This window comes from Zophobas morio, unplaced genomic scaffold (assembly GCF_036711695.1).
Source record: "Zophobas morio isolate AGI-343-1 ecotype UQ-CSIRO unplaced genomic scaffold, CSIRO_AGI_Zmor_V1 ptg000349l, whole genome shotgun sequence".
Lineage (NCBI taxonomy): Eukaryota > Metazoa > Arthropoda > Insecta > Coleoptera > Tenebrionidae > Zophobas > Zophobas morio.
The window spans coordinates 15,156-34,712 of record NW_026972453.1 but is presented as its reverse complement, the minus strand read 5'-3'; the positions used below and the strand labels follow the sequence as shown (position 1 = coordinate 34,712).

The 19,557-nt window shown below is 31.5% G+C and overlaps 1 protein-coding gene across 2 annotated transcripts; it reads left to right on the top strand.

The window, feature by feature from the left end:
• Positions 1-8,854: 8,854 nt before the first annotated feature.
• LOC135120143 (intersectin-2-like) lies at positions 8,855-19,507 on the top strand. Of its 2 annotated transcripts, XM_064044465.1 has the most exons (40): positions 8,855-8,888; positions 8,937-9,013; positions 9,130-9,196; positions 10,528-10,656; positions 10,712-10,751; positions 10,887-10,988; positions 11,236-11,337; positions 11,643-11,740; positions 11,873-11,990; positions 12,049-12,149; positions 12,256-12,381; positions 12,481-12,598; positions 12,702-12,792; positions 12,844-12,924; positions 12,981-13,096; positions 13,165-13,201; positions 13,278-13,340; positions 13,503-13,583; positions 13,771-13,845; positions 13,925-13,996; positions 14,602-14,766; positions 14,827-14,878; positions 15,161-15,228; positions 15,296-15,359; positions 15,447-15,487; positions 15,539-15,610; positions 15,663-15,731; positions 15,781-15,918; positions 15,972-16,057; positions 16,140-16,286; positions 16,347-16,443; positions 16,603-16,682; positions 16,789-16,864; positions 17,117-17,176; positions 18,444-18,508; positions 18,576-18,743; positions 18,800-18,866; positions 18,938-19,096; positions 19,162-19,233; positions 19,437-19,507. In XM_064044465.1, the coding sequence occupies exons 1-40, from the start codon at positions 8,872-8,874 to the stop codon at positions 19,484-19,486; spliced, it is 3,507 nt and encodes a 1,168-aa protein (XP_063900535.1). In that variant the 5' UTR covers positions 8,855-8,871; the 3' UTR covers positions 19,487-19,507. The 2 variants fall into 2 exon arrangements, with proteins under 2 accessions (XP_063900535.1, XP_063900537.1); XM_064044467.1 differs by lacking the exons at positions 17,117-17,176; positions 18,444-18,508; positions 18,576-18,743; ... (2 more) ...; positions 19,162-19,233; positions 19,437-19,507 and having other exon boundaries at positions 16,603-16,714; positions 16,789-16,845.
• Positions 19,508-19,557: the final 50 nt, after the last annotated feature.

Here is a 19,557-nt window from a genome sequence, read left to right as displayed (position 1 = left end):
TCATAAAATACCGTCTGCTTAACTTCGAACAAATATTTTTTATAACTGCAATGTCTAATATATCAGCAGTATCCCACTTAGGAATGCGTGTTAAGTTTGTTAGACCCAAAACAATTAACCCCTTATCTTCGGCGTACTTGTAGAGAATATTTCTCCAGTAGGATCCCCTATTCTGCTATTCCATACTACTTTTTGCAGTTCAGATCGCCACATAGAATTACGGGGTCATGACAGCTCATAACGAAATCCTTTCCGTTATTTACTAAAGTCTTCCGGAGATTTATATGCAACCAGAAACAATAGCTTCATCGCCTTGACTATATAGATTTATTTTAATTGCAATTGTCTCGATGAAAGTTAACTGATTAAATAAAATCTCTGAATGGGCATGTTGTCTTCTGACCAGTACTGCTACACCTCCTTTTGGAGAGTAAATTCTGTCCTTACGGTATACTAAAGATATTTCCGGGTTTTAGGTGTGTTTCGCTCACAAGAAATTTATCGATTATTTCTTAAATAAAAAACTATTCCAACTTCTCTCTTTTGCACCGCAGGCCATCAACGTCCAGAATAAAATATGAATGTACTTCAGTGAGTTTTGCAGACAGTCATAACGAATTCAGAAGTTCATTAAGCAATTTGGCTATAGTAAAAGTACTTTTTAAATTTAATTGGTTATTCATAACTTTGCCTCCATTGCTGACCCTCTCTTTCGTTGAAGAGGTGGAAATAATTTAGTTAAGGGGTGCTCCTGGTGGAGGTACAGTAGTGGTGAGTGTAGATTGCATTATTCTTAAGTATGTGCTTTTCAGATAATATATACATACCCTATAGTCTGCAGTGTGATTGTCATGACAGTCAGCACATTTTGGTGAAGCCTCCGGCGCATTTGCGGACTGAGGTGCAGTATTTTGAGTTATGGCCGAAAAACTGATAGCGATGGCAATGACCAATCCTGGTGCTGTGACTCAGGCTTTCCACAGAGATTAAGAGATGACAAACAGATGTAACTTTCTAAATTAATACTTCAGATTTCCGTAGATGCACTAGAACATGTGGAATCGGTTTCTTTTCGTCTCTAATACTTTTCATTGGAGCGACTATTAATGGGTGGAATCCCTGTGGTCGTAGATGTTTATCGAACTCTTCGAAGTCCAATTCTGGAAATATATCTCTTAAAAGTACTCTAAATGCTCGCCCTTCAGGTGGTTGGTAGGAGTAAAATTCATTATCTCTGTCAATGAGAAGCTTAGCTTTTCGAAAGTTGTCAGAACTTGAGAGGAAAACTTTAATGCCATTTCAAGTATCCCTTGAGGTAACGTTGTTAATGTTACTGTTTGATAGAGGGAAACTACTCCTGGCCATTAATGCTTTTCACTTATAACTATGGGAGGGATGTTTACTTCTGGGGATATGTTAGTAGCATTGTCGCTGGTGGTGGTTTTGATACTATTTTTGGAAGTGTTGCCACTATAGTTACTGCCCCTAGTAGTGAGAGTATAACTGTTATTATTATTACTAGATTCCTCACTACTTTTGTTATCAGTATTATACTTATTACCATCGTTACTGTTACTATATTTGTTATTACAGCCACTATTTTTATTATAGTTATTACCATTAGTAGTGATTTCAATCTTACTATTAATGATAGCAACTTCGACTTCATCTACAGGTAAGAGCTCTGAAAACTTATTAGAATTGGGATTTCTAAAGCTAAAGAACCACCCTTTCGTTTATTCGAAGCATTAAAACAGGAGTTGTTTACTTTACTTTCAATTTCGGAAATCTTTTTGTTTGCAAAATTTAGTTTTGTTGTTAGTTCTTCAATGTTAGTTGATAACTTGACCACTACCTCAGGGAGTAGTGGGATGACATGGCAGTTCGTTCCCCCTAGTGATAAATATATAAAGAGGTAAGATATTTATAGCAAAAAATCCTTAGTGAAATGTAGAGGTGCACAGGTCACATCCAAAAACAGCAAGAGGGCTGCGCATAAAAGAAGAGTTCTCTCTTTATTTTATTTTTATTAATGACATGACAGTTCCTGATTATCAATCGAGTTAGAAACTTCGAATACTCGAGCCCTCAATTCGGAGTGATCGCAGATAGAGTACAAATAGCATTCAGGGGAGTCATAATTTTTTTATACATAAGCAAGAGAAAAAAAAAGGTGCTTAAGCGCGTCACGTGGGCTGCGATAAGGCGCCCCGTTCCCCATGGCCCGTAAATGAGTCCGCTCACCAGCAGGCGATTAGTGGCGGGGGAGCCTGTCATAAAGGTCACGGCACGGCGTTGGAATGACCCTTTTTAAAAGGCCCAGCTGAAGGCCCCGGTAAAGAGCTCATTTGTCACAAACCACGGCGCCTTTTTCAGAGCACGCAGCAATTTTGTTCTGTCGTACTTGAAGTAGCGCCAACGCTATCGCAGTGGAGTCGTAGGTCCTAAGCAGCAGACGCATGTATCATTATTGGCTGGTTGTAAGACAAATACAATTGCCGTTTGTATCACAGAGAAAGCGTACTCTTGCTGCCAAGTAAAGGATAAAGCGCCATAGTTGCTACCTTGACCTTCGCCACTACATAGTCCATGTGGGGCCGCCAGGAAAAATAAATTTGTTGTGGATGATGATTCCCAGGTATTTCGCTTGAGAACAACATGGAACCTTCGCACCATAAAATGTTGAGGGCACCAACAAAGGGATACATTTCTTTGAAATTAATATAGCTTTTTTTGCTCTTCATCGCAGTTATAGTAACAACCTTCCAAGCGCGGCACGAGAAAGGCAAGGGCGCAAGATAGCGCTGCAGACGCTTGCATTTATACTAAAAAGTTTAACTAATCTATGCAACTGTGATATGCGCTCTATAATAAGTTTACCGTTATTAAATAAATTATTCTAGAATATGCTCTACAATAAAGAACGAATTTGAAGTCATCAGGGGCTTACTGGATAAATTAAACCTTTTAGGTTTCTGGATAAAAGACCACTTTAAATTAGTTAAATATAGTGAACGACTGAAAAAAACTAAATTTCTTTAAGTACTTCCTAATAGCAATTATGGGCAACCTTTTAGCAGAACGTACATATAAATCGAAAGCTCATAGAAAAGATAAGCTTAAAAAGTCGTAATATCAGCTATGTTTTTAATGATAACCATGAAACAGCAACCACAGACTCGATGGTAAGACTGTGAGAACTCAATTTTTAAGATATTATTTAAAAATATAAGAAAAGTTATATATTTTTTTTAAAAAAAATATCGTAAAACATTATACAAGCGGTCGGTTTTATTGTTAGATACTGCATAGCGTATACCGGAAAAAGCTTATAGCAGTGGAACTGGGGATGCTAGTAAAAATCTTTTAACCTTAACTTAGGAGCGGGTATCACATTAAAGAAACAAAAATTATCATAAACACTATAAACCCTAAAAAAAAAGGCTATTGGAAATAAGTGAGCAGGTGCCTACTTTGAGTGCTAAAAAATGTTAATCAAAATATCTTAATATTAAAAAAATATACACAAACACTACCATATACATAAAAACATACACATACACTCAAACAAGAGTAAACAACACAGGAATAATGAATTAAAGACAAACCAATTACATAAGCTAATATTTCTAAAATAAACACTATCTACAATATTTTAGCAGGAATTATGTAACCAAATATTATGTATACAAATAGGCTAATTATCGATTGAATTTATCTATCAAACAAAAACCGAATTAAACATTTCATTTTAAGAATCTCAAATAAAGTTTAAACAAGCCTTTATTAGTAGAGATTCTTTGTTTAATTTTTTGTAAAGGTAAATCGCTTGATTTCCTTTGGTGAAAACTCCCAACTTTTTGTTCTCGCCCTCATCGTTGTTAGTGTTGTTACTTTATAAAGGTCAAAAGTAAACAAATTTGATACAATATAAAGTAGTCAACTTTAATTATAGGCAAGATAGAGCTTATGAAAAGGTTGCTATTTAGGAGCAACTACCAACATTGAGTAATCCAAGAGCTATGAATGGGTATTTGTGTTACTGAGAACAAGACTAATGGCACACTCGGATAATGGCATGATGTACTTGGACATATATATGGCAATTTAAAGAATTTTATTAGAATTTATGAGGACGAGGTTTTATTTACGCGACTATCGAAGCCGAGAGTGCGGGAATCGAACCTACGGATTTGAGTATGCCCTCCAATGCTCATAACTGCCGAGTTACGACGTCAACTCTCCGCCCCGGTAGGATGGTTTTATGTATTTAACCTGTTAAATTTCTATAAAGGCATAGTGTAAATATAGCAACTAATAACAAGTGTACCTACCCCATAAATTAAATAAAAAACCTAAATACAAAGACTATTTAGGATCTACCCTGGCTAAATGCCGGGAAGCTCTAGATGAAGCTTTAATCTTCTTGAAAATCGTTGGTAGCAGTGTCGAACTTGTGTACCCTTAAAAGAACAAATCGCGCCCAACTGGCGTTTTCTTTAGAGTTGCGGTTACTTTTAACAGCACAGGGTTGGTTGGGCATGCTAAGATGTGTTTGAAAAGTTTTTAGATAACTTGTTAAAGGTATTCCAGCGAAATTGAACCGAGTTTACAGTAGCCTCTTCAAACATGTAAGCAGGAAGTGGAATGATAAGCTAATCCTTCACGACTCCAAACACACTCTACGCAGCCTACTGATGGAGCACTTCAAGAGATTTTAAAGGAAATGACTTAGGCAATAGCGCGCGAAGCTAACTTTTATAATAGTTTTTATGCAAAAACATAAATTATTCTGAGGTATTTCAAAATAATGTGTATTCCGGCTGCTGGGAAAATTTCATAAAGTCATCTCAAAGGTTAGCAAGTTAAATGATCTGACGTAGAAAAAGACTAGGGGGAGTATTTGATGTCCCGTTGAGGAAGGGTATACGGACGTGTGATATAACGACAAGTGATGTCCAACCCCGTTTTTGAGCACGTGATTTGTAAGAGTTAGCTCCAATACATGTATGTACTACTCACGAGAAAGGCTTAGTGGGCTCAACGGGTAACAACCTAGACAAAAAAAAAGGAGAGAAAAGGGAAAATCTGCGTCCTTCATGTGGTATTTAATAATTTTCCACTATCCCTCAGCCTTCATTTTCCGATAGTTACACAAAAAATATGTCGACTTGAAATTTTGAGAGTGACCCCATATTAGACAAGCGGCTTACTTCTGGCCCTTTAATGATACTTTTGAAGACTGTGTTCATGTATGTGACCAACTCTGGAAATGAAGATCACAGAAATTCTTTTGAAAGTCTAAGTGTAAGTTATTATTTACCTTTGACATATAGTTTAAACCCTACTTTTATAAGATCTCACGAGACAGACCCGAAACAACTGGGTTGGCGCAACCTAAAAATAAGCTGGAGAAAAGGTGTTCTACGAGGGATTCTCAGTGGAAAATGAGAGCTAGAGCGGTTTCTGGTGTGGTGCCATTAATTGACATTAATAATAAGAAACGTTTTTACACTGCTGCCTTTATTTTGATGACGGTGATATGAGCCAACTTCCGAACATTAAAAATATTAGTACATCAAATAATAGTAGAGGGCATACGTTGTCCAAGATTGGCCGAGAGACTTTAAAGCTAGAAAAGTGGGAACATCAAAGAAGGGACGTAAAGCTTTAGATAGACAGGAGCTCACTCGAACGGCAGTTCGGCGTTCTGTCACTTTACTGTGCTGTTAAGTATACACCTTAAAGGGCACCGCTGCGTTTGTGGCTTCCTACTGTATTGGGAGATAATTCTCACGGATAGAATTGATTACTATGGTCGCCATCCTAAGAGGAAAAAAGGCTACTTCATACGAGCATCTTACTTGGCATTCTAATGAAGGCCCGTTAAGGAGCTTTTAAGAACCGCAAGTGAGAAATAGGTGTTTCCAGTGGGCTTACTAGTTTGATGAGCAGGTCTACTAAATTTACTAAATGCTTTAAATGTTATCGTAACCTGTACAACTCTAAGGTTAATACTTTTCACAAGTCTAGTGTTGTGGGAACCTCTTTATCTTTTTAAAATCTAATGCTAAGGCGTAGGCGTACCTGCTAGTAGTACCTTACCTTTGGAATCAGCATATAATTGACTTTTTTAATAAATTGGTGCAGGGCGAGGATTGCCCTTTAATCTACAACCTTCCATTTTACAAGTGCTTTGGTCAGAAAATGCCGGAAGGCTATGAATTAAACAACAGAATAGAACTCTACGACCGAGAACCATGAAAGATCCCATAAGGGCAATATTATATTAATTTTAAAGGAGCCGGATGTTACATACGAAAAATGCTTAAATCCTCTTTGAGCTCTGCAGGACACAAAATAAGCACGACTTTTATGGTAGACAACATCGTATTTTAACTTAAAATGGTTATTATGTAACAAGGCGCGAAAATTATTTACAGTTATTTTAATGGAAGAAACTAATATGACTAAAAGCTTTAAATATAAAAACCTTTGACGCTAACCACACATAGGAGTTTAACAAAAAATCTAGCTCTGCTCCATTTTTTTTATGAAAGGACGCCCTATAGTATGGGAGAAAGGAAATTAATTTTTGGGAGCTCTTTTTCCGAACGTCACTGGGTACTTGGCAATAGTCAAGAGTATTAAGAAGGCAAAATAAAATGCCGTATTGAAGAAAGAGATGCACGTTCAAATCACTTTTATGTATACCAACTGTAATCAACTTACAATAAAAGCGTTTATTATATATCAAAAGTAAAATTATGAAATACTTCTTTTTTGGCGAGATGTTAGTTGGTTTTTAGTTTACTTATCTTACCTTTTATAACTGAACATGGGTATATGTATATATACTACAGATATGAGGCAAGTGGTTAAGGGAGAGACAGACAAAAAGAGATCGCTACTGCACGTTTTATATAAGTCGAACATTCCAAAACGTTCTTTCATATATTAATAAAAACTCTTGCTTAAAAAAAGGTGGTTTGCGTTGTAAAATACTTATCTGAATCTTTTGTACGGAGTTATTGAATCACTCAGTTACTTTTGAAACCAAGCCTGTTATAAAGTTCTATAATGATAAAAAGCTCAAAAAAAATGGTGCACTCGAGTAACAAATTGTAGAGTAACTAACATTAGATAGAAGGAACTACCTTTAAGCAAGGTAGCAAAGAACGTAGAGCTAGATCGTCGGAAAAAGGAAACTAAACGGGGAAGGTGAGGATACTAAGATCATAGAAATAGGATTAAGAAGATCAAGGGCAATAACCGAGAACAACAGAACCTAAGATACGTAAAATTAGCGCTTTATTATAAAAAATCTAGCAAAACCCGTTCCTTCCGAGAAGAACACGTTTAACTTATATACCCGCGAGAGAAGGAGAGAAAATTTTTTATTGCGTACCTCATTACAACTAACTAAGGTTAAAATTTATGATAGGTACTTTTTGGCGTTAACTATATTAAAACCCCGGATATTATAATTTTAAAATGAGCGGATTAATCTAATATGGCATTAAAAAGCACTGATACGATACTGTTGCCATGAGAGTTACCTTTAGTTTAGTTTTTTTAGTTATTCTTATTGAATTTCTTTTACAATGTTGATTAGTTTTTCTTCTCAATCAGCCTTTCGTTCTCTCTTCGTGCCTTTGTAGTTATGATAGTTGGCTTAAAAATGTACGGAACGTTAGTCAGTTAAGTATTAATTGCAAGAATTGTATATAATTATAAGATTTATTATTTTATTGGAGGTCGTTCTTTAGTAAAAGTGTTAACACACAACTCGTTGATTTTTTGACATTAATTTTATAGTTATTAATTATTTTAATTATTTTTAATTCATAGTTAAATGCCCAGTATACTTTTAACTTTTAAATCTTTTTACTCTAACGATAGAGAAAATTCTTTATCGACTTTCTTTTAAAATTACGTAAAGTACAATATTTCCACCAAGATAAAATGAAAATTAACTAAATCATTAATACTATTACGTTACTAACCATTCCTTATATGCAAAAATCGAATAAATCATAAGAATATCTTTCAAACTATGAGGCATTATGATAATATTAGATGTAGTTAAAAAAACCCTTATTGGGTAAGCTATTGGAAAACTACATGGTTAGACTAAAATGATCTTTATAAAAAAATTTAATATAATTATTTCAATAGGAAAATAACTATTTTAATAAACTTCTCTCTCTCTCTAATCATCTTTAAATTTATAAATCTAGTATTACAGATAGTATAAATGGTTACAAACAAAATTTACAAGATATGAATTTAATCATTGAACTAAAGAGGAGCGGTAATTTTGATTAGTTAAAAAAGCGTTCTTCAATTATCTACTATAGAAAACTTCGCATGAAACCCACAGCCCCACTCTGAATTGCAATTTTATTTATTTACCATTCACGACGTGAAGGAGCCTGTTTTATGTAAAACAAATATACAAACAATAATTTTTTATGTTATTACATTAACTTAATCGTGTTTATAAAATAAAATTTAGGTAAAATTATGTTGTGTTGCTCTTATTTCTCATCCTTCTTTGCATTGGTAAAATATAGTAATTAGTAATATTTTTAACTCTAATTCTGGTTTCTCAGATAATGATAAATACTTAACTTAATTATTTAAGTAATTTTATAGAAAATTTAAGCAAGATAAATTACTATTAAACTTTAGCTAAACTTTACTTATCACTTTTGTGATTAATACAAAGAAGTCTTAGTAACATACACAACTAAAAAGTTAACTTTTTTACTTTTATTACTGAAATTTTTTTTGTAAAGGTATGGAATTTTTAAAATCTGATAAACTTTGAAAAATCTCAAATGAAACTTATTTTTTACAAAGATTGAGATGAACTACGCGCCAAAGTTTTTTGTTAAATTTTTACAAACAACTAGCTTATAATTTTTAGTTAGGCTAGAAAATATCAAACGGTTAAAATACATACAAAAATTTAACCAAATTGATCGCAACAAAATTGGTTTTATTTCGGGTTCGTTTCATTTTTATTTATAAATAATTTTTACTGCATTTCTATAAAATATAGTTTTAATATCGAAGTTAACTATTTTTTTAAAACTTTGAATGCTTTAATAAGTTATTTCTTAGAGTTCCAGGCTAAAAAAGCATTTCTTGCCGAGTCACGGCTACCTCCGGGAACTTTGCGTCGCATTTGGTACTTATATATACAAATTTTTAATTTAAATTTTGATTTACAAAATTACTCAAAAAGTTTTTATATATCTTCTAAGTTAAGTTTTGTTATAGGATAAATTCTAAAAAAAAATTTTTAGTAACTTTTTAAGGTAACCTTGAGATATTCTGCAAGGCAGAATTTAAGATACTTTAATAAAGTTTGTATAATAATTTAGGTGAGTTCGATGGTAAGACTTAGATTCACAGAACTTTTAAAGTTGTCATATAAACCTAAGAGACAGGACACATTCACGAATAGCCTTCAATTTTTAAAATTTGTGAATTTTTTAGACTTGACTACAATATTAAAGTTTGGACGATCGCCACAAATAAAGCGTATTAGTTTTATAGGATAGACGTTCTTATAAAAGGTAGAAGGTGAATCTGCAAAAAACATTGCAATTTCATTTCCATTTAAATCTCAATATTTATCAATAGAACTTGTATTATTAAGTTATTTTCTATTATTTAACTTTTATTAATAAGAATAAAGTATCTTATACTTTATGAACCTTTTTTGTAGAGCATTTACCGAAAAATAAGCATTTATAAAAAATATATTGATATTGTTGCCGCCTACCAGAATCATTTGACCCCACACTATTTAGCCGCTATGGGTACGCTTGAGGCATTTATTGCTTCCTAAGATACTTTTTAGCGAGAGCGCTTCTACTTGAAAAACTTTGTAAAATATGTGTTAAATTAGTAAAGTTTTTATAGTTAAAAAAAGTTTAATCGCGTAATTTTTGAACTATATTCAAATATTTTTGCCTGGCCACAATAGCTATATATTTAAAATCCTTTAGTATATTTTCAGTTGGTTTTAATTGATGAGTATAATTGAAAACTATTAGGTTCACAAGTTAAGTTCTTGTCGTACATGATATATTAATATATGAAATATTTATTGGTTATTCTACTCAGTACTTTAAAAAAAATAGCTAACTTCTAATCGCTAAACATTAAGACCCTCTCGTTGATGCATCAGGAGGGTTGTAGTACTGATTAGGTTTGTAGTGCACAATTAACTAAACGAATTAAAAAATAATACTTTTAACCTCTTTTATAAAATATTGTATTTATATAGACAATTAAATATTATTAACTTGTGTGGATGTATTTAAATTGGTGATGTTTTTGTTATACATGGTTAGCGTATTATACCGCTCTGCCTCCTATATTATAGATTTTGGTGGTTATAAATAGTGCTTACTGCTAATGATTTAAAACGACTGTATAAAAGGCATGCTATTTTCAATAGAAATAAAAAAAAATAGGGTTTATTAAACCCTATTAAACAACTTAATGCAGGGAACTTTCTGATCAAAACCAGGACGGAAAGCTTGACTGCGAGGAGTTTGTTATCGGGATGCATCTGACCGAATCTTATGCTAAAGGCCATGTGATTCCAGATCACGTGCCAGATCAGCCTTTAGCAAAGTTTAATTATAAACCCCGTGTATTTTTAAAATTGTTTGTAAAGTTCGATAAATAGAGTTTCGCATCGGGAAAGTAAAACTTTTGGTTTTTATAAGGTAAAAATTTGGAGTAAAGAAAAATTTTCATTAAAGTAGAAAAAATTAATTCCAATTTTTTTTTTCTTAGACTACACGATAAACTTCCTTTGCACTAAATATATTTATTACAACATATTCTTTTTGCGTAAAAAGCCTTCAGCTTATGAATATGGGAAAAGTCAAAAAGACGAATTAGTGTATAAAAGGAAAGAGAAGGAAGAATTGGATCGTAAGAGGAATGAAGAACTTGAAAAGGTTTTCAATAAAATAAATACAAGTAACACTTAAAGCTATCACTAACTACTTCGCCGTAAATAAAAGGACTATTATTTTTTTTTACACATTTAAACTCTTATTTTAGTCAATTTTTTTATTCTAACCTAAAAGTTGCAACGGCGCTGTTTTTTTACTATTTTATCAATAAATTAAGTATTGTTGCTTTGGGGTGGCCAATTTTTGTGTTTCAATAATATTTTTTCACCCTTCTTTATTATTTTGTGAGATTCGGGAACTTTCCAAAAATAAACAGAGTGATGCTATTAAGTATAAGCAAGAGCTACGGGCCCAAATGGAAAAAGCAGCTAATGAGCTTTATAAAAAACGAGTATATATTAATATAATAATTTCTTTGTTATTCAGTTATTATTCATGTGTTTTATATATTATTATTTATATATTTTTCATAGTATTATTTTACTTTTGTTTAATATAAAATATACGTAGAAGTTATATTTTTGGCTAGTTTTGATAAAAAAATTAATCAAATTTCTACAAATTTTATTGCAAAATACAAAGTTGATCGTGCCCAGAATTTTGTCAGACATAGTAGGCGGTCTTTATTATTGTCCGCAAACCATTTACTTACTTTTTTTTTTAAATAAATGGTAGTATTTATGTCGTCATTATTAGCTGCGGAAAAATGAGCTGAATGAAAGGCGAAGCAAACTGAACGACCTTATTTGGTGTCACCATGCAAGACTCGCCCAATTGAATGCTCAATTTGAAATGTAGTTTAGCCAATACCAGCACGTTTTTACTAGCTTAGGAATTCTAAGCCGCGTGCTTTAGTTTTTCGTTTTTCTTATGAATTTTTAGTGCACTGCAACTTTTTTTTAAGGTATTTATTTATTTAATGAAAGGGCAACTTTAAGAAAAAAGGAATTAAAAAAAATACTACAACTTTCCGCCGAGGAAAGCTTTATCAAAACAAACGAAGCTCTCGCCTTAAGAAGTAAAGTTCGCGCACTGGAAGTTTTGGTAGGACTGAAGCATATACAACTTTATTTTGGTTGTTGATGTTTTACTAATCAATCAGGTTCAAGGGCTACGCAAAGACTATAATTCTTCTGAAGATCAACTTCAACAGCTTGTTAAAGACGAACAAAAACTCTCACGTGAGAAGCTTGACGCTCGAAAGTTTGTTTTACTGTTAAATATTAACCTATATTTTTTATAAAATTATAAAACGTGTTTTTACGTGAAAAAAAACCAGCACGAATTAGTATTTTCATATTTTTATAAGCAACACGCAAGTGCAGACCGACAGCGCTATCAAAGAGCTTATCATGGAGGCGCATGCCCACCTCGCAGAAATTAAGATTCTTGAAAAGCGAATAGCACGCGACAGGATCGATATCTCTGAAAAAAGGTCCAATCAGCTTGCTGAAAAAATTATTGTTGTTGTTTCCGCTATAATTAATTTATATTATCATTTATTATAATTATTATTATTATTATTATTATAAAGAATTGTACTCGGAAGGATGCAAACAGAGTTAAAAAGAAACCAAGAAGAAGTCTATGAGAGTCTTATTAAGCGCTCTAAATTGGATTTTGAGCGAGTAGCTTTAATCCGCTCAAGAAAAGTTAGTATACAGATATATTATAAATAATGTTCGAGTTGTAAAAAGTATGATAATAATAATAAATATAAATATAAATATAAAAATTTATAATAAACTTATTTAGAACGTTGAAAAAGTTTTAAAGGATCAACAACAAAAACTACAAAGAGAGTATGAGTCACGTGAAATGGAAAAAGAGCAAATGAAACGTTTAGGTTTCATTTTTATTAAATTTTAATATTAGTACTAATATTATTATACCTCAGCGCAAGCAAAAGACCATCTATCCCTCAGAGAAGAATCAATAAAAGCTGAGCAAGAAATAAAAATAAAAGAAAAGCAAGATGGTTTTCATTTCTATGTACACAATAGCTATCACTATTATTATTATGCCTTTTTGTAGAAGAGAATGAAAAACATAGACAACGTGAAGAAGCACAACAAGCCGAAAGTTCACGACATCTAAAGCTCGAACAGCAGCGATATATAAAAGAAAAACAACAACAACTGAATTTTAACGTATTATTCCTATTGATGGAATATGTAGTAAAATTCATTGATAATTATTTGTTGGGTTGTTTATTAAGGAAAAAAAATTAGTCGAAACCGGATCAACTGCGCTTCGTATTACATTATTAATATCATTATTATTATATTTATTATTATTACTTTGTTATTAATGTTATATAAATATTATTAGCATACATTGCTCTTTACGAGTACCAATCTACCAATAAAAGCGACTTGTGCTTCAAAGAAGGAGGTGTGCATTATTTTAACCAATAAGCTTCAATGTTGGGCTTATTTCAACAAATCAGCTTTTATATTTATTAAACAAAATTATATATTACTATTATTCTTCTTTGTACTTTTTTATATATATTTTAATATGATGATACGCATTATTTCATTAACAAACTGAAAGATTTAATAGTTGTCACTGACCAAACTGATAATGATTGGTGGTACGGATACAATAAAGACCAATCCGGAACTTTCCCTTCAAGTAATAATCCGCATTGTCATCGTTATTATTTTTATTAAAAAGGGGAATAAAATATAAAAATGTTTTTCATTTTACATTCAGCATATTTTATTGTAATGAAAGTCATTTCCTTACGATAAAAAAAATAAATTTTGTAAGAGATAATAAATAAACTTTTTTATTCGAATGAACTTATTGGTGTATTTAGACTACGTTGATGCTTTGGAAAACTTCGAAACGATTCGCCACATTCGCCCGGCGGGTGAAGATGCTCTTATTGGCGGTTGCCTTTTCTTATATCATCATTATTATAATAATATTATCATTTGTACTGTTTTCATGGTTATTGTTTTTTAAATCAGACAAACAAACTTTTCCACCGGATGATCCAAACCTTTATGAAGCCGTTTATTCATATTCTTCAACGGAACCCGGTTTTCATTATTTCTATGATTTCTTATGTTTACACTTATAAAATTCCCTTATTATATTTCTGTTAAAAATATTTTTTGAATGTTTATACAGAAAACTTAGTATTTTTTATTGGGTATTACATCAAAAAACATTTTTACTTATTCTTGCTGCTCTAAAACTTTGTTTTATTCATATTGAACTTTAATCTTTTACTTTCTATATTTTTCACTATTTTTCTTGCAACTTCCTTTATTTTGGCACATAATCGTGAATGTTTTGATAAATTTATAGGCCACTCAGCTAATTACTAGTCGGTTAACAAAAATTATCACTAATATAGCTTTTGTTTATAACTTTTTATGCGCTGATTGGTGATTGCATTCAGTAACTTCGCACTGGCTGATTTTAGCATTCTCACAACTTTATATACACTCAACAAGTAAAAAAGCGCCTTAACCAACAAACCGTGTACTTTTGATGTAAAAAATGTGTTGATCGTTGGGTAACTGCTAAACTCTATTAACTCTGAGTTTATACTTACATTCAACTTTTAAAGTCAAAATTCTTTTGTAAGCCAATAAAAGTAAATCATGCTCTTTTTTACAGTTTATTGGTCTATATATAGACGATTTAAATTTTTCGAATGGTGATCTTATCCGTGTCACTGACCAAAGTGATCGTGATTGGTGGTACGGAGAATGTCGGGATGAAAAAGGAATGTTTCCTTCCAGCTACGTGAAACAGGTGTCGCCTAAACCCCTGCCCTTCGACACGTGCTCAGAGATGAGAGGTTGACCACTGAACTATTAACTTAAACTTCATTATTTTACTGCTCTTTTTCTCGTCATAGAAAATTTAAGCCACTCACAACCAATAAAACTTGCAAGTACAGAAGTGTACATGTGCTCTTTTTTCTCGTTTTTTCACTATTTACCAGAAAACACGTGTTCATTTTTAATACATTTAACAATTAACCACAATGCAGGACAGTTAAAATTGTTTTATTTTTTTATAACCAGTAAACTATAAGTAAATTTTAAATTTCATAATTAATTAAGAAATAATAGTATATATCTACTAAAATAAAAATATAATGGTAAATATAAAATAAACTGAGTAAATTTAATCAATTAATAAACATTCGAGGCTTAAAACGAATTCATTTTACTAAATTTTAATATCAGAATTCCCCCAACCAGTGTTTCTGTTTTGGACAACCGTTTACCTTTTAGCCAATCAAAATTTGATACTCGTAATTTTTGATGTGTTTTTCATTAATTTTTTGATTTTATTTTTCTATTGTTTTCACTTTTTATTAGAGCCAGAATTTTTTTCTTTAGAAGAAAGCAAACGTGAAATTATTATTGCCAAAGTTATTAAAAAGTTGACTAACCGTTTTTTAAATAATACACTTTTTTTGTACAACTAAATTTTTCACTATAATATTTGTAACTTTTTAATATAAAATAGTTTTGAACCGGATGAACCGATGCAATTAAAACTTCAAATTGGTGAGATTTATTAATAATGGTAATGATAATAATTATTACGATAATAATAAGGTGACTGTATAATTGTGACGGACATGGAAGATTTCGAATGGTGGGCGGGAAGATTAATAACTGAAGAGCAAAGTTACTTTTTTTTCCCGCCAATAACTGACCTACAGTATAGAAGTTTTAAAAGAAATAGAAAAAGGCGCGCTCGGGTGGTTCCCTAAGTCATGCGTGGAAGTTTTACAAAAGAAACCAGCGGGTTCTTTCGCGTCGCTTGTGTTCCCTATAAATTTAATATTTTTCTATAGAAGACATGTCATTGGTGAATCCCCTATTACAAGTACAAGCCGTTTGCGCTTACTCCTCCCAACGCCCCAATGAGCTTTCCTTTTCTTCGGGAACCATCATTGAAGTTATCGCTCAAAGTGGCCCCCATTGGTGGAAAGGTAGCCTTCCATTTAATTCAGAAAGCCCATTAACTTCGCCGCTATTGGACCAGGTCGTATTGAGGGTCAATGCGGGTATTTCCCGCCCTCTTACGTTCGGCCTGTGGAAGCATCTTCTTCGTCTTTACAAAGTAAAAGGGTCTCATTTTTTATATTTATAATTAGTAAAGTTTTTCATTACTTCTTTGAAATTTTATTTATATATATTTATTTTTTAAAAGAGTTCTAAAGTTTGCTCGTGGAATGATATTTTTGGTTCAGCAATATTATCAACGCTCTCCGCTGAAGAACTCAAACGTCAAAAGTCAATATACGAACTTATTGAAACGGAAGCGACGTATGTGTCCGACTTAAAGGCTGTCCTGGAGGTTAAAAAACTTTCTCAATACATATTTTTTTATGAATAATAATAGTGGTAATAATTATAGGTTTTTTATTACCCAATGAAGGAAGCTAAAATTTTATCAGAGCAAATGTTGGATGATATTTTTCTAAGTTGGAAAGAACTTCTTGAAGTAAATGAAGGTGCATTATTATTATTATTATTATTATTATTATTATTATTATTATTATTATTATTATTATTATTATTATTATTATTATTATTATTATTATTATTATTATTATTATTATTATTATTATTACTATTACTATTATTATTATTATTATTACTATTATTACAAGAACTTTACGATGCTCTCAAAAAAGCCCAGCAAGAGGGCCATATGGTCGTACATAATGTCGGTGTTATTCTTTGTGAAGCGGTAAAGTTTACATCCTATTTTTAGATAAAATGGTAAATCCAGTGTCTTAAAAACTACTAATTATGTTTAACTGGTACCAGCTAAAAAATTTTGGTATGTATAATAGCTAAAAAAGATGGATTGCTACGGAAAGTATTGCAAACGGCATGATGCTTTCCTGAATTTTTTATTTAACCAATCAGGTGATTAGTCTTATATTTTGAAGAAGTTAACCTTTTTACTTATTAGCAGATACTAATGTTATATATAATATACATTTTACTTATATAAAGTAGGGCTTTTATATTAAACTATGTTAGTACTTTTGCTATATATGGTTTTTCTTGCATTTAAACGCTCTTTATTGGCAGAGTACATCTATTTCATATACTTTATTGAATGATTTATATTTGAAATGTTTTTGCTACGCTCTATTCTACTCATATATACTATAGACCCGAAAATTCGAGAATTTATCGAGCAATGTGAAAAAAATTCCCATTTCGACTCTTTAGGTTCATAATATTATTTATAATAACAATGCTATTTTAATAAAGCAAAGAGTATTGCTTTCTCCCTTCCAAAGACCAATAAAATATAAAATCTGAGGTTTAAAAAAATTCTACTATTGTAAACCATTAGTCAGTACAAGAGAAAACCTTTAAATAGTAATGGCAAAAAAAAGATGCAGGAAATATTAAAGGCTTGTGACTTTTTAATAAACTCATAAGTTTGAGTTGCACAAAAAGAGTGAATGCAAATATAAATGTGTTGGTTTACATTAGTAATAAGAGTACTAGTATTAAAGCTAAGAAAAAGTTAAACTTGTATATTAATAGTTTTTATAAAAGGTTTTTTATTTATAATGAAAGATTTGAAGTAAAAAAGCTTCAAGTTAAGTGTTTTCATTAGTTATTGAGGTCTAACTTATTTTTTAATCAAATATAACATGTTTAACCCGTGTGCTGCGGTATTAGTTTGATCGTTGTAATTATAGCTAAAGTCTAAAGCAGTAATCCAATGCGTTTTAAATATTATAGTTTCGTTTTATATATTAATTGTTTAGCTTGTAAGTCGCTGTGTTTTAGCGTTATTACTCCGAATTTGTCAAAGATATTACTCTCCGGGGCCAATAAATTTTGAAAAAAAACTAATTTTTTTATAATTTCTTGCTTTGATGAAGGTATAACAGAGGCAAGATGCAATTTTTATTAATATATGATTTTTTGTAAGAGTCTACCAGTTTATAATATATTATAATTATCATACTTGAGAAGAATAACTGGCTAAACCTGTTTACAAAAGAAAAATATTATACTTGTTTATATTTTGACAACTTGCAGTAGTCTACGTAGTGGCATTAGAGATACTATGATTCCCTTCTTTGTTAGTGAGTCACAAAGCAACAAAGGAAGAAAATTTAAAGCAGAGCTGATTTAACTAATTATTAACAACCACTACCTATTAAAATATAATCTATTATAATAGTGGGGCCTCTTTAAAGTTTCCCTATTTTCTTTCTTTCTGTACTATTTTATTCTGGCCAATTTTTTTTAATAAACGAAATATACTGGCACACATAAAATTTGATATTGCGGATATTTGATCAAGGCATTCTAAAAGTTGAGCATTTATTTTAAAATCCAAATCTTTATTTTTATTATATCCACTCTGCATTAATACTAATAAAACGTCTTTCATTTTTATATATTAAATCATATATAAGTACGACATACTGATATCATTGGAATTAAATTCTGGTACTACCATTATTTTTATCAGGCTTGTCTGCCAGTTTGCTTTTACCAGTGCAGCGGATTTGCAGATATCCACTTTTATTGCGAAAAGTGTTTTTTTCTTTAATATATTCGTGGCGTTGATGGAGAATGATGTGATTTCTATCAATTTTTGAAGATTTCAACCGAAACAGGAGAGGGCCACTCAGAGTACCTGGACTGCTTGAAAGCTCTGCGAATGAGCGAAGCGTTAACGTCTAAAATCAACGAAGAAGTCAAGACTCATGAGAATGAAAAAAGAGCCAAAGAAATAGAAAAAAAACTCTCTCCCGCCAATCCACTCCCCGTACGTCCTTCTTACGTATTTAAAAAGTTCTTATAAGATTTTACTGTCACTTATAGAAGAAGGAACCTTGCGAGTCTCCGCGGAGAGTCGTTCATCAAGGCGATCTTTCTAAAAAGGGAAAAGGTTCACTTTTTTATTATAAAAAAAAATTATAAATTTTTTTAATCTTTCTTTTTTTAATAAATTTATAATAGACTTTCACGTGGTTTTGTTTAATGACTTCTTACTGCTTACTAATAAACCGAAAAAACATTTGCGAAAGAAATACCCGAGGGAAAACCTCGTGGTATACAAATCACCTATACCAATTAGCGAGCTTTCTCTGTTAGACGACTCCAATACCATTAAGACAAGTAAGTATGAAGATTATTGGTTGCTTGATAAATTTTACTTTAGCATTGGCTCAAATAAACAAAAGGCATCCATTTTGTAGTCCGCTGGAAGGGCAAGTCCTACAACTTTAAAGCCGCCAGCAAGGACGCAAAGTATCGTAAGTACTCACTAAAGTTCTTCAATAGTTTTTTTTTCTATTTTATTATATTTCTTTGAACTTTTAAGATTATGAAAAAAAATATATGTCAAAAGTTTTTAAACAATTTTTTTTGAAAAAAAATTGTTTCCAACTAGAAAAATATAATTTCCTTAACTAAACACCTTATGAAATAATGTATACTTTCTAATATAATAACAAAGAATGGATATCCGCTTTGAAGGAAACAATAGCAAATATATCGAAGCAGTAATGCGCGCACGAATAAAGCGAAAAATAAAAATTTTTACAATATATAACATTTATTGTTATCATAAAAAGTTA

Coding starts and splice junctions, on each gene's coding strand:
- LOC135120143 (XM_064044465.1), top strand. Junction 11,991..12,048: donor TTCGCGCACTGGAAGTTTTG/GTAGGACTGAAG, acceptor CTAATCAATCAG/GTTCAAGGGCTACGCAAAGA. Junction 16,287..16,346: donor ACTTAAAGGCTGTCCTGGAG/GTTAAAAAACTT, acceptor TAATAATTATAG/GTTTTTTATTACCCAATGAA.